The following is a 14330-nucleotide window of genomic DNA, read 5'->3' as shown; positions in this document are numbered from 1 at the left end:
TGTTGCAATCCATTTGCAACCTCTCCTTTTGTTTTCTCGTCCCCACAGGTGTCTGATAAGTTTGCATTCAGCTTGTTTGATCTGGACTGGGATGTTTTCATGCAACACATCGAGGGCGCCATTAACCGAGTACCTGCTCTGGAACAAACTGGAATCAAATCCACCGTCTGTGGCCCAGGTACACACACACATACTGTATAAATGTGACTCTTGTCTGTAAAAACCCAGCTAAAGTCTTTTTAGTTATTTACTGTTTTCTTAAAGGAACAGTATGTAAGAAATGTATATCAATTAATCATAAAATGGCCCTGATATGTCACTAGACATTAAGAAATCATTTTCATTTCAAATTGTGCTGTTCTCTATGAACATTTTTGCATTGTTAGTTGAAATGTTATAGTAGAGTGACCCCTTCTGTTCAAATTGGGGTATTGCATGTTATTTTTTAAGTCCTTATATGATGACATCACAAATGTGAGCCTAGTTTTCAGCAGCAGCAGGGAAGAGCATGCAGTCATGGCTACTGCTCCTCGATTTAAGTTGATTTGAAGGCACTTTCGGTATGTAGATATTGCTACATTATAGTTCCTATGCATATTTACTGTGAATTGTTACATTTTAAATGGCAGATGTTAAATTATTTTCTCTTTGGTTTTGTGAATTGTAATAGATGTATTGCATCTATTTTCTGAAGTACTGATACTAACTATAAGGAATGTGAAGAGCCTTTGTTGTGTTTATGTAAACATAATATTGATTCTGTATACTTAGAATTCTTTATTTTGTACTTTTACAGTTTTACGTTATTCCATGGACAACAGTAAATGTTGAAAACCATTCTTGCCTTTGTTGTCTTTGGAGGGCGTTATCTGACTGCATATTCAAGCAAGGCGTTTGAAATTAAGGGCAGAACAGTAAAACGAAACCCCTTTGGTAAACAACTTCTAGTTTCTAACTCCACGGCGGGGAGCTAGCCAGCTCATAAGGTGAACTTCCTTCTACAATGTCTAAAGCAAGCTGCAAGTCTGGATCACAGAGGCATGCATCTAATGCATCATGCTCGTCACGGCACTCACGAGGCTCATCGACTGTAACCACAGCCGCTGCGATGGCTAGAGCAGAGGCTGAAGCGGCTAAAGCGGAAATAGCTTTTGCTAAGAAAGAAAGCGAATTGAAAATACAACAAGCACAGCTTGAGGCATCATTGGAGACCTTAAGGCTGGAAAAAAAGATTGCAGCCATACAAGCAAAGGCGGAGGCCTTAGAAACAGCCGCAGAGCAAGAAAGCAGAGGAAATTCGAGTGTAGTAGGGTTACCTATAGAGGACACAAAGGAACGCACACAGGCTTACTTAGCGGAACAAGCAGATAGTGTTGTGAATACACAAATACCAGTGCTAGATGGGCCATTTTATGATAACGGATACACAAAGGTCTCAGAATTGCAACAAACACAGACTACTGAACTGCAGCAAGAGGGTAAGCATGAGTTTTATGCCACACCACCCAAGTCTCAACCTGGCAATGCAGAGGGCAGGCAGCACCCTACTATTTCGCAACTCACAGATGTACACTTTACACCCTCAGTCCATCATGAGATGTACACTAAGTTACCTCAAGATGTGTATCACTCACGTTCTGCAGCGTTTCCATGTTATGAGCAAAGGATCGGAGACAGGCGAGTGACATTCGACTATTCTCCAATTCAGTCAGCTATACCCTCACAAGCTGGGCCGTATCAAGGTAATCCTCATACAAATAACCAAATGTCTGATGTCGTCAAGTTTATTGCAAGACGTGAATTAGTGTCCACGGGCCTAACACAGTTTAATGATCGTCCAGAGACATTCAGAGCATGGAGGGCATCCTTCATAAATGCCACTAAAGAACTTAATCTCTCACCTAGCGAGGAGATGGACTTGCTTGTAAAATGGCTGGGGCGTGACTCAGCGGAGCATGCAAAACGGATCAGAGCTGTACACATTAACCATCCACTACATGGGATCAGTCTGATTTGGGACAGACTTTATGAAACATATGGCTCGCCAGAAATGGTAGAGAGCGCTCTATTTGGGAAACTGGAGAGCTTTCCAAAAATATCAAACAGAGACAATCACAGATTGCGCGAACTGGGAGATCTGCTCATGGAGATCCAAGCAGCTAAGCAGGATGGCGATTTGATGGGTCTTTCCTATCTAGACACATCGCGGGGAGTGAATCCGATAATACAAAAACTACCGTTCAGCTTACAAGAAAAGTGGCTCACAGTGGGATCTAAGTACAAAGAGGACTACAGAGTTTCCTTTCCACCATTCAAGTTCCTAGTAGACTTTGTGTGTCAGCAATCTAAAATACGCAACGATCCAAGTTTCTTTCTCACAGCTGTACAGGAAGAATCGCACAAACCAAACAGACAGTCAAACAAAACTGTTTTCCCCAGAACCGTTGCCACACACAAGACTCAGGTCTCTCCTGAAAGTTTGTTAGCTGCCAGTGAATTCAAAAATAAAGTTAACCCAGCAAAACACTGCTTTCTACACAATAAGCCTCACCCTCTGTCCAGATGTAGAGGATTCAGGATGAAACCTATGGAGGAGAGAAAGTCATTGCTTAAACAACAAGGCATATGCTTTAAATGTTGCAGCTCCACGGCACACATGGCAAAGAATTGTGATCAGGTTATTACGTGTTCAGAATGTGGCAGCATTACCCACATGGCAGCACTGCATCCAGGTCCAGCTCCATGGACCAGAGAGCCACGATCCCCTAAATCAGAAGTGAGTGAGGACGTACCTGTGGAATCCGAGGTTTCCTCAGCTTGTACAGAGGTATGCGGGGACGGTCATCTTCCACGTTCATGCTCCAAGGTTTGTCTTGTGAAAGTATTTCCTGAAAGCCATCGTGAGAAAGCAGTTAAAATGTATGTGATACTAGACGATCAAAGTAACAGATCGCTCGCAAGATCAGAATTCTTTGATCTGTTCGGCATTACAGAGTGTAACGTAGCCTATACTCTCAAAACATGTGCAGGCACAGTCGAAACAGAAGGCAGACAAGCACGAGGCTTTCAAGTGGAATCCTTTGATGGAAGCTTAGTCTTACCCCTACCAGTGCTTCTTGAGTGTAACGAAATTCCAGACAATCGTTCTGAAATCCCCACTCCAGAAGTGGTTAGTAACCACAGGCACCTAAAACATCTCTCAAGGTACATTCCAGAGCCAGATCATCACGTCCCCATTCTTCTCCTGTTAGGCAGAGATATGATCAGAGTCCACAAAGCCCATAAGCAAGTGAACGGCCCACCAAATGCTCCCTTTGCGCAAAAATTGGACTTAGGATGGGTTATCATTGGAGACATGTGCCTCGGGAAAGTTCATAAGCCTACCTTCATCCAAACTTACCACACCAACATAATGGAAAATGGTCAGCCTACATATTTTCACCCGTGTCCTAACAATTACACTGTAAAGAACAGATTCCAAAGTGTGTCACTCACCAAGTCCCTGATCAAGGAGGAAACTCAAGGACCAACAGCTTGGGAAGTATTTAAAAGGACAAGAGACGATGAGAAAACCGCTCTGTCAATTGAGGACAGACAGTTTCTGCAGATCATGGACAGAGAAGTCTATAAAGATGAGGAAAATTCATGGGTTGCGCCACTTCCTTTCAGACAGCCGAGGCAGTATATACCAAACAATCGTCTACAAGCTGTGGAACGCTTTAATTCACTTCTACGATCTTTCAGAAGGAAGCCCGAGATGAAAAAGGACTTTGTAGCCTTTATGGAAAGGTTATTTCAAAATGACCATGCAGAAATCGCTCCTTCAGTTAGTCCAAGTGAACAGTGTTGGTATTTACCTTCTTTTGGCGTATACCATCCAAAAAAGCCATCCCAGATCCGAGTGGTCTTCGACTCGAGTGCTCAATGCAAAGGCGCATCACTGAACAAGGTTCTCTTGACGGGTCCCGACCTCAACAACAGTCTCCTAGGAGTCCTCATGCGTTTTCGCAGAGAGCCTGTTGCCCTCACAGTAGATGTACAACAAATGTTCCACTGCTTTAAAGTTCGGCCTGCAGACAGGAACCACCTTAGATTCCTCTGGTTTCGAGAAAATAACCCAAAGAATGAGGTTACAGAATACCGTATGAAGGTACACGTATTTGGGAACAGTCCCTCTCCGGCAGTGGCCATCTACTGTCTGCGTCGAGCAGCTCATTAAGGAGAAAAGGAATTCGGTCAAGACGCCCGGCAGTTCGTTGAGCAAGACTTTTATATGGATGACGGATTAATTTCCTTACCTTCCTAAGAGATGGCAATTGACCTTCTAAAAAGGACACAGGACATGTTGGCCGGGTCTAATTTGAAGTTGCATAAACTAGCTTCAAACAGCAAGGAGGTTATGAGGGCTTTTCCATCCGAGGATTACGCAAACTCATTGAAAGAACTGGATTTAGGTGTCAGCTCACTTCCTATGCAACGTAGTCTTGGCCTGCTTTGGAATCTGGACACAGACTGCTTCAACTTCCAGGTCCAACAGGATAGAAGGCCTTATACTAGGCGTGGACTACTGTCTGTAATAAACAGTTTGTACGATCCACTAGGATTTGTGGCCCCTATCACAATTCAAGGCAAAGTACTGCTGAGAGAGCTAACTGAGAATGTTGTTGAGTGGGATGCACCCTTACCTGCAAACAAACAAAAGGTGTGGGAAGAATGGAGAGATTCTTTGCAAGAACTGCAACATGTACAAGTCCCAAGAAGCTACGGGCCCACATCATTGTCAGGAGCTAAGTTCAAGGAGCTCTGTGTGTTTTCTGATGCGTCCAAGCAAGTAATTGCAGCAGTTGCTTACCTCAAAACAGTTGACTCAGATGGTAACTGTCATATGGGGTTCATCACAGGCAAATCAAGGCTAGCGCCGCAACCAGAGCTCACTATACCTCGTCTGGAACTCTGCGCGGCTGTCTTAGCTGTGAACATAATGGAAACCATCACTGCGGAGATTGCTGTCAAATTTGATGAGATTACCTTCTTTACGGATAGTCGAGTTGTCCTTGGATATATCCATAATGAGAAACGTAGATTTCATGTCTACGTAAGCAACCGTGTACAAAGGATCCGAAACAGCAGCAATCCAGAACAATGGCATTATGTGAGCTCAGAGAATAATCCAGCAGATGTTGCAACACGACCAATAGCTCCAGCTAAGTTGCAGGACACTATATGGTTCAGCGGGCCACCATTCTTGCATCATCTAAAAACGGAGACTTCACCTAAAGAATCCTTTACACTTGTTGATCCTGATCAAGATTCAGAAGTTCGTCCAGAGGTTACAGTGTTGTATACCACTATCTCAAATCGCTTTGAACGCTTTTCGGACTGGAGCCGATTAGTCAGAGCTGTTGGAAAGCTGATTCATATTGCTCGCTCTTACAAGCAGGACCAAGAAGCCACCCCTCAAGTATGCAAAGGATGGCACTGTTGTAAACTGCCTCTTGATGCTGACACAATACTCCAGAGCTCTGAAGTTGTCATACGAGCAGTGCAACTGGAAACTTATGCTGATGAGTTGCAGTGCCTCAAACGGAACGAACCACTTCCCAAAACTAGCACACTTCGAAATCTAGATCCCTTCATTGATCCAAGTGGATTGTTGAGGGTTGGAGGTCGTCTGGACAAAGCAGATCTAGGTTCTGAAGAAAAAAGACCCCTCATCATACCCGGCAAGAATCATGTTGCATTACTTCTGACACGACACTTTCATGAGCAGACGCATCATCAGGGTCGCCACTTCACTGAGGGGGCGATAAGATCTGCTGGCTACTGGATAATTGGAGGCAAAAGACGTGTGAACAATCTCGTCCATTCCTGTGTTATGTGCCGCAGACTCAGGAGGGGCTGCGAGACTCAAAAGATGGCAGATTTGCCCATTGACAGGCTTAGCACAGAGCCACCCTTCACACATGTGGGATTAGATGTGTTTGGCCCCTGGTCTGTATCTGCTCGTAGGACAAGAGGTGGCTATGCTGAAAGCAAAAGATGGGCAGTCCTATTCACATGTCTAAGCATCAGAGCGATTCATATAGAAGTCATTGAGTCCCTGGATTCCTCCAGCTTCATTAATGCTTTGAGGAGGTTTCTGGCAATCCGGGGTCCAGTGAAACAGATTCGCTCCGATAGAGGCACCAATTTCATCGGAGCTTGTAAAGACTTGCAAATCCCTTCCAATGTTGATGAAAAGGCGGTGAAACAATTCCTGTCAGATCACGGCTGCATGTGGACGTTTAATCCTCCGCATTCATCGCACATGGGGGGTGCATGGGAGAGGATGATCGGCATTGCTCGTAGAATCTTGGATTCTATGCTTCTGCAGATGACATCCTCTAAACTCACACATGAAGTACTCTCCACCTTCATGGCTGAAGTCACTGCCATTATAAACAATAGACCACTGATACCTGTGTCAACTGATCCAACAGATCCTTTCATCCTAACACCTGCCACGTTACTTACCCAAAAGACTGATGCTAGCTCTGTTCCAACGGGGGACTTTGGAAAGCCTGATCTGTACAAGCAACAGTGGCGCACGGTGCAAAGTCTTGCAAATACCTTCTGGGACAGATGGCGTAAACAGTACCTTTCTACCCTACAGCATCGACGAAAATGGCACCATCAGCAACACAACATTTCCAAAGGATGCATAGTTCTGCTGAAGGACTCTCAGTCTAAACGGAACAATTGGCCCCTGGGCATCATAACGGAAACTTACCCCAGCCAAGATGGGCGAGTACGGAAAGTGCAAGTGAAAATCATTGGAAAAGACGGACCCAAACTATTTCTGAGACCTATTAATGAGATAGTACTCTTACTTCATGAAGATTCTGGATAGACTATTCAGGTTTAAACTTAATTAAGAAGGTTTGGAATTCCCTGAATCCCAGACGGGGAGTGTGCTGTTCTCTATGAACATTTTTGCATTGTTAGTTGAAATGTTATAGTAGAGTGACCCCTTCTGTTCAAATTGGGGTATTGCATGTTATTTTTTAAGTCCTTATATGATGACATCACAAATGTGAGCCTAGTTTTCAGCAGCAGCAGGGAAGAGCATGCAGTCATGGCTACTGCTCCTCGATTTAAGTTGATTTGAAGGCACTTTCGGTATGTAGATATTGCTACATTATAGTTCCTATGCATATTTACTGTGAATTGTTACATTTTAAATGGCAGATGTTAAATTATTTTCTCTTTGGTTTTGTGAATTGTAATAGATGTATTGCATCTATTTTCTGAAGTACTGATACTAACTATAAGGAATGTGAAGAGCCTTTGTTGTGTTTATGTAAACATAATATTGATTCTGTATACTTAGAATTCTTTATTTTGTACTTTTACAGTTTTACGTTATTCCATGGACAACAGTAAATGTTGAAAACCATTCTTGCCTTTGTTGTCTTTGGAGAGCGTTATCTGACTGCATATTCAAGCAAGGCGTTTGAAATTAAGGGCAGAACACAAATACTTATATCACTGACAACAGTGGTCTGGCCAGGATATTGTCATTTAAAAAGTGGAGTTGCCGCCCTCAACTGATGTTTATGTTGTCATTTTGTGTATTGGCCACCAGTTGTGTGATTGCAGTACCAGTTTTAGCCACAAGTTTTGTGATTGCAATACCAGTTTTGGCCACAATCCTACATACTGTTCCTTTAAAGTCTCCCTGTAGTCAAGAATTTCATCAGTTAAAACTCATCATAATAGAATATGAAGAGTTTCAAAAATCAGTATTATATCAGGTCAGGATTTAAAAGTAAATTCTTAATTTTACGCAAAATCCAATATCCGGTGTGTTATTTTGTCATCTTTTCTCCCTTTTTTCCCAAAATGCAATAAACCCCACTCCTCCTTTCTGCAGAATGCAATAAATCCGCTCCACAAATCAGTCATCTTGTCACTGTCTTGGTTTGAGAACACGTTTTTACCGAAATTAGTCACAATGGATTTATTGTGTTTTGGAACCAAACTCTTCACATATAAAAGTTTTAGCTGTCACAGTAATTTCTTCACACTTTAATACAGCTTAAATGTAAAATGTAGCCTCATTTAGTATACGTGGATCTATGAATATGATATGAATATGTGAATTAGTCCCCCACCACTCTTTTGCATCACCTTGGACCATAGATATATATGTAAATAGATGCCACATTCGGCAGTTTCAGACGCATAACTGCTACATTAAGTTTGGTTTCACACAATGCATACATGAACTGCGCATTTGCAGCACTAATCTTTAAACGCTGATGATGACTCTTTTCCCTGCCATTGACGAGTTAACTTTGACGAGGTAACTCATCAATTTGTTAACTCGTCAATTAAGAGAAAACACTTCTCTGCTAATGACAATTGTTTTTCGGCAATCTGTATTTCCGCTATTATCCACCAGGTGGCGCCCAACTTATAAAACCCGGAAGTATTTCCTTAAAGGTGCATTGTGTAATTTTAAAAAAAATCTCTTGACAGAAATGCAAAATATACAAAACCATATGATCAGGGGTGGATAAAGACCTTTTTATAATGAACCGCTATGTTTTTATTACCTTAAATGAGACGTATTTATCACATATACACGAGGGTCCCCTTACATGGAAGTCACCATTTTGTGCCGCCATGTTTCTACAGAAGCCCTTAAAGGAATAGTCTACTCATTTTCAATATTAAACTATGTTATTACCTTAACTAAGAATTGTTGATACATCCCTCTATCATCTGTGTGCGTGCACGTAAGCGCTGGAGCGCGCTGCGACACTTCGATAGCATTTAGCTAAGCCCCATTCATTCAATGGTATCAAAGAGAGATAAAGTTAGAAGTGACCAAACACATCAACGTTTTTCATGTTTGGGACGGGTAGTTATGCGAGCAGGTTTGGTGGTACATAATAAAACGTAGCGCTTTTCTAAGCGGATTTAAAAGAGGAACTATATTGTGTGGCGTGATGGCACTTTTGGGAGTACTTCGACTCGGCGCAGTAACACCCTCCCTCTCCCATTATGAGAGGGAGAAGGGGAGCGGACTTTTCAGGCGAGTCGAAGTGCTCCCAAAGGTGCTATTACGCCGTGAAGTGTGGTTCCTCTTTTGGATCCGCTTGGAGGGGCGCTGCGTTTTGTTTTGTGCCACCAAACTTGCTCGCACAACCACCCGCCTCAAATAGGAAAAACGCCGATGTGTTTGGTCACCTCCAACCCCACCTCTAAATGGCACCATTGAATGAATGGGGCCAAGCCAAACGCCATCAAAGCGCCACAGCGCGCTCCAGCGCTTACGCGCACGCACACAGATGATAGAGGGATGCATCAACAATTCTTGGTTGGGGTAATAACATGGTTTAATGTTGAAAATGAGTAGACTATTCCTTTAATGGACAAACTTTTTTACTAAGTTTACTAAGTCGACCAAGACATGTTTTTCCGGTGGCGGCTATCGTAGCTTCTCTGTGTGTTTCAAAAGTGAGGGGTGAGCAGTGGACTGAGCCGTTGGTTGCAATTCGCAACCTCACCACTAGATGCCGCTAAAATTTACACACTGCACCTTTAAGACAAACTGTTCAAACTCTGTGTATGTTTTGATTATCGCTCTGAATCTGATCTCTATCAAAAGATAGATATTTTTGCTCAAAATTTTTTATTTTTGAAGAAACCTAGCCATATTTGAGAGATGATAAAAAGAGAACAAATGTAGGTAGGATGAAACGTTTTTTTTGTTTAAAAGCAGAGAGTCTGTTCTTTCGTTTGATATATTGTATGTTTATATATTTAAAGAAGAAAATTTTCTCAAAGGCAACGTTTTTATAAACGATGGGGGGGAAGAGTTAAAGGAATATTCCACTCATTTTCAATACCAAACCATGTCACTACCCCAACCAAGAATTGTTGACACATCCCTCCATCATCTGTGTGCGTGCACGTAAGCGCTGGAGTGCGCTGCGACACTTTGATAGCATTTAGCTTAGCCCCATTCATTCAATTGTACCAATCAGAGATAAAGTTAGAAGTGACCAAACACATCAACGTTTTTCCTATTTAAGACGAGTAGTTATACAAGCAAGTTTGGTGGTACAAAATAAAACGTAGCGCTTTTCTAAGCGGATTTAAAAGAGGAACTATATTTTATGGCGTAGTAGCACTTTTGGGAGTACTTCGACTCGCCTGAAAAGTCCGCTCCCCTTCTCCCTCTCATAATGGGAGAGGGAGGGTGTTACTGCGCTGTAATCAGAGTTTAGTGTTAGTGTCTTGCGAGTATTTTATAAATGTAAGCGTTTCTTTTATCATAAATCCCTTCGAAGCGTCTGTGAACCTCATATTGACATGATGCACCAAACACATATTTTGACATGACGAGCCACATATACCCTCGAAAGAGAAGTCACAGGCTGCTATACTTTACTGTTTTTCTCACTGTGCTTCTCCTGTTATACTGGCCAAATGATTGGCTTTCTAGACTGCAACTCAAGTGAGATTTCTCTCTGATTGGCTGATCTGCCACAGCTATGGCTCTTGCAGGAGGTTCAGTCAACCTTTACTCGCATAATAAAAGATGACAGGTGTAAAATGACGCTAACACACTGTAGTGGCTGTCGGTCATTGCACGCGGTTTTCGGGTCAGTGGATGAGCACTTCTGAAATTATTTTAAAAGAGTGCTATCAAAGACACTTATTCACCCACTCATCAGCTATTAAAAACGAGGTGTTGAGCACACACATTCACAAAAGCATAAACTGGCCTTCTGTCAACTGGGGCTTTGTATCCTATTTAACACATCATAATTATACATTTGCTTTGACCCAGAATGACCCCCTAACTGTTAATTTTAGTCAATGACTACACTTTAAAGTCACATAATTACTTTCTGGCAGACCACTGGTGTGCACTGGGGTTTTGTATTATATAAAAAAAAACGGACTTGAATTTTAAGTCCCCTGTTGGTAAAAGTCAAGTTTTAATGTTTTATGTCTGTGTGGTGATTTTTAATATGCTTTAAGAGAAGCCATGTGCAAATGTATCAGTTAGCACCATTGTATTTTCTCCTTAAATCTGCAGTTAACCAAATACAACATGTTTGAAACAATGTTATCAACTGGGATGGTTTAAAAATGTCCTAATGTGTACCTTTGAGGTACAAAATGCACTCTTTTGGTACAAAGGTGTATTTTGGGTACCACCCAAGTAAGAGCTTTGTGAAGTGTAGAGACATAAAAACCAGTGGTGTTTGTTAGTGTCTTTACACACCATGCTTAGGATTCGAAAAATTAAAAAGCTATTGCTTTTATGGGTGTTTTTTACACCTAGGCTGGTTGCATAAACATAACTGGTAATTTAAGACTGTGTCTTATGTTCTAGTCTGATTAACTAGCAGTTATTTTGGGCTAATTAATCTCGCTTTTAATTGAAATACATTTTTATGTAACTGACTTAAAATAGTTATGATCAGTTTTGAAGACAAAAAAATGACTATTTTCTAAGACTAGTCTAAACAGTTTATGCAACCAGCCCCTGAGCATTTGTTTTGAAACCTGCTGTATTTTCTCCCTTGGATCGGTTCGTATACCCATATGTGAACATGGCAATCGCACTTGGATCCACACCAAAACAGTTGGTCTGAGAACGCCTGAACGAGGTGGTCTCTGCTCGATTGCAAATCTTTGGTCTTTTGGAGCAGTTCGCTTGTGGTAAAAAAGCAATTCGACCCAACGGACCAACAAACCAGGCTGAATATGATGGGTAATGCAAACAAGCAGCAATGTGTTTTGCAAGTGCGGTCGGACAAACATATTTCAGACCAACTGCCCAAAACTTATCAAAATACAAATATTCACAAGGTCTAAAAGGGCATCTAGAAGAGATTAACTTTAATTGCTTTTTGCAGGCTTTCCCAAACTGAGGTTGTTTGTACACTCTTAAAACGAATGTGTTAAATTAACACATCTTGTGTCTAGTTAAGGACAACACACCTAGTGTGTTGTCCTTAATTTAACACATCTCTGTGTTATTTTTAGAACAACACACTTTGTGTTGTTTTAACACATCTTGTGTTGTCCCTTTTATTTATATGAACTCTAAATCAGCACGAAATGACACATAATGTGTTAAAATTAACACATAATGTGTTAAATAGTTTAACACAAAGCAATGTGTTAAAATTAACACACCCTGGATGTGTTAATTTTAACACATTGCTTTGTGTTAAACTATTTAACACATTATGTGTTGTTTTTAACACATTAAGTGTCATTTAAGTTCATAAAAAATAAAAGGGACAACACAAGATGTGTTAAAACAACACAAAGTATGTTGTTCCAAAAATAACACAGAGATGTGTTAAATTAAGGACAACACACTAGATGCGTTGTCCTTAACTAGACACAAGATGTGTTAATTTAACACATTCATTTTAAGAGTGTATGAACTTATCTAACTCTGGGGGATACTATAAGCTCAAGTCCCAAAAAGTCGGCATGTTCCTTTTAAGTAAATTAAGGTCAGGATGAAAAAAGTTTAAAACAAAGTTGGACCAATGCTGCGATCAAAATGCTTAAATAATATAAGGACAGGTAAAAAGAAACACACAATAAACCACCAGCTGTTGTCTGACAGATGACGGCTACGAGCTACGAATCTCCGAACATACGCAAGTGCATTTTAACCAATAAAATGAGACTTTAATCTCACATTTTATCACAAGTTTTATTAACAAATTTTACTCCGTTTTCAAACGTTGCCATGTGAAAGCGACCTGAACCAAAAAGAAAAGCAACATGTACTGCTTCTTTAATCATTTAATCCTAGTATCTCACCCATTAACTCCTCTCCTGAATTCTCTGATATGCCTTCGGCTCTTCCGTGGAGTCACGTTCAAGCTACGTTTGACACTACAAGGTGAACTACATCAGGCGTGTTTTGCTGCGGATGACAGTCAGGGAGGTTCAGTCATTTGCTCTGAGGGGCTGTCTGTGTGTGGTGGCGTATGCATGAGGGCAATGAGGAGAGAAGGATAATAAATTAAACATAACCACAGCCTCACCCTTTACTTTTACTCTCTTTCCCCTTTGAAGATACTTCAGAAAACACTTTGTCATATGCCTTAATGGAAAACGACCGTCTCCTGACTTTCTTTGGCCCTGTCTTCATTTATCTTTTCGTTTTCTCCATCCCCCGTTTTTATATTTTCTCTCCCTTCATCTCACACTTGTTCATCTTTTCATTTATCAGAGTTTTTTGGCTCACCCTGAACTACAGTATCTTACGACTGAAAGCCTTGACCATTAAGAATGGGGCATAAAGTGAGCACTCAGTTCTGATACATTTTTAAAGACACTTTCTGAAAGATCTGATCTGACCTACTGGCAGCACAATGGCACCTCACCCTTTCACATCTTTTGCTCTTTAAAGAGGCCATTTTTTGTAATTTTGTAGCATTTTCTAAAAGTGAACACACTTTTTTTAATCTAATTCTCTATGGGGTATTTTTATTTTCTGCAAAGATGTCCTGCTGGCAACTTGCCAGTTAACTAAAGTTCAAATCAGATGTAAAAGATTGTACAGAGTTGCTTTTATTGAATGAGTAGCTATGGTCAAGTCAAGGGGGAATAAAATACTCCATTAATGTGTAACTTTGACAGTTTTGACATTTGTACCTCTTTGTCCCATCCCAGAATCATTTACTGCAGACCACAAGCCCCTGATGGGTGAAGCCCCTGAAGTGAGAGGATTTTTCCTGGGTTGTGGTTTCAACAGTGCTGGTAAGTCATGGAGCTTACAAAAAGACGTCACTTTAAATTGATGTGAAATGTAGTTTCATTGTTTGACCTTTAATACACTAAAGCGTTCACATTTGATTTTCATATTCATGCCACCTCCTCAAGATAACTTAAACTCTGACCTCTACAGTATTCATCTGATGCTAGAGCGATGTGGAGTAGAGAAAAACACATAGTCACACGTTAGTATGAGACGTGTGAACAGTTGTTGCGAAATAGCGTGCATATTATGAGTATATTAGCTGTTTATTAGTACTTATACTAGTTTAAAGCACATATTAATGCACTACAATGGGGCAGTTTCCTGTACAGGGTTGAGAATAATCCAGCACTAAGCCTTCTTATATTCGTTTTATTTTATTAGGATATGTTTTTACAAACAATGCTGGTGTGCATCTTGATACAAAACAATGACACTGATATATGTTAAACAGCACCTATTGTCCGATTCACCTTTTTACATTTCCTTTGGTGTGTAAGTGTGTATTTGTACATGTTTACGATATTCAAAAGGTACA

The 14330-nt window shown here is 41.0% G+C and overlaps 1 protein-coding gene across 3 annotated transcripts in view; it reads left to right on the top strand.

Annotated features, from left to right (window-relative positions):
- sardh (sarcosine dehydrogenase) overlaps positions 1–14330 on the top strand; it is a 72919-nt gene that overhangs the window by 12907 nt on the left and 45682 nt on the right. For all 3 annotated transcript variants that reach the window (XM_055208904.2, XM_055208903.2, XM_055208902.2), the window contains 2 exons: positions 49–178; positions 13708–13794. In XM_055208904.2, the coding sequence (XP_055064879.1) occupies positions 49–178; positions 13708–13794 (217 nt within the window). The remainder of the gene's footprint in view (positions 1–48; positions 179–13707; positions 13795–14330) is intronic.

This window comes from Misgurnus anguillicaudatus, chromosome 12 (assembly GCF_027580225.2).
Source record: "Misgurnus anguillicaudatus chromosome 12, ASM2758022v2, whole genome shotgun sequence".
NCBI classification, from domain to species: domain Eukaryota; kingdom Metazoa; phylum Chordata; class Actinopteri; order Cypriniformes; family Cobitidae; genus Misgurnus; species Misgurnus anguillicaudatus.
Note: the sequence above shows the minus strand (reverse complement) of the source record. Positions and strands in the feature narration are given on the sequence as shown.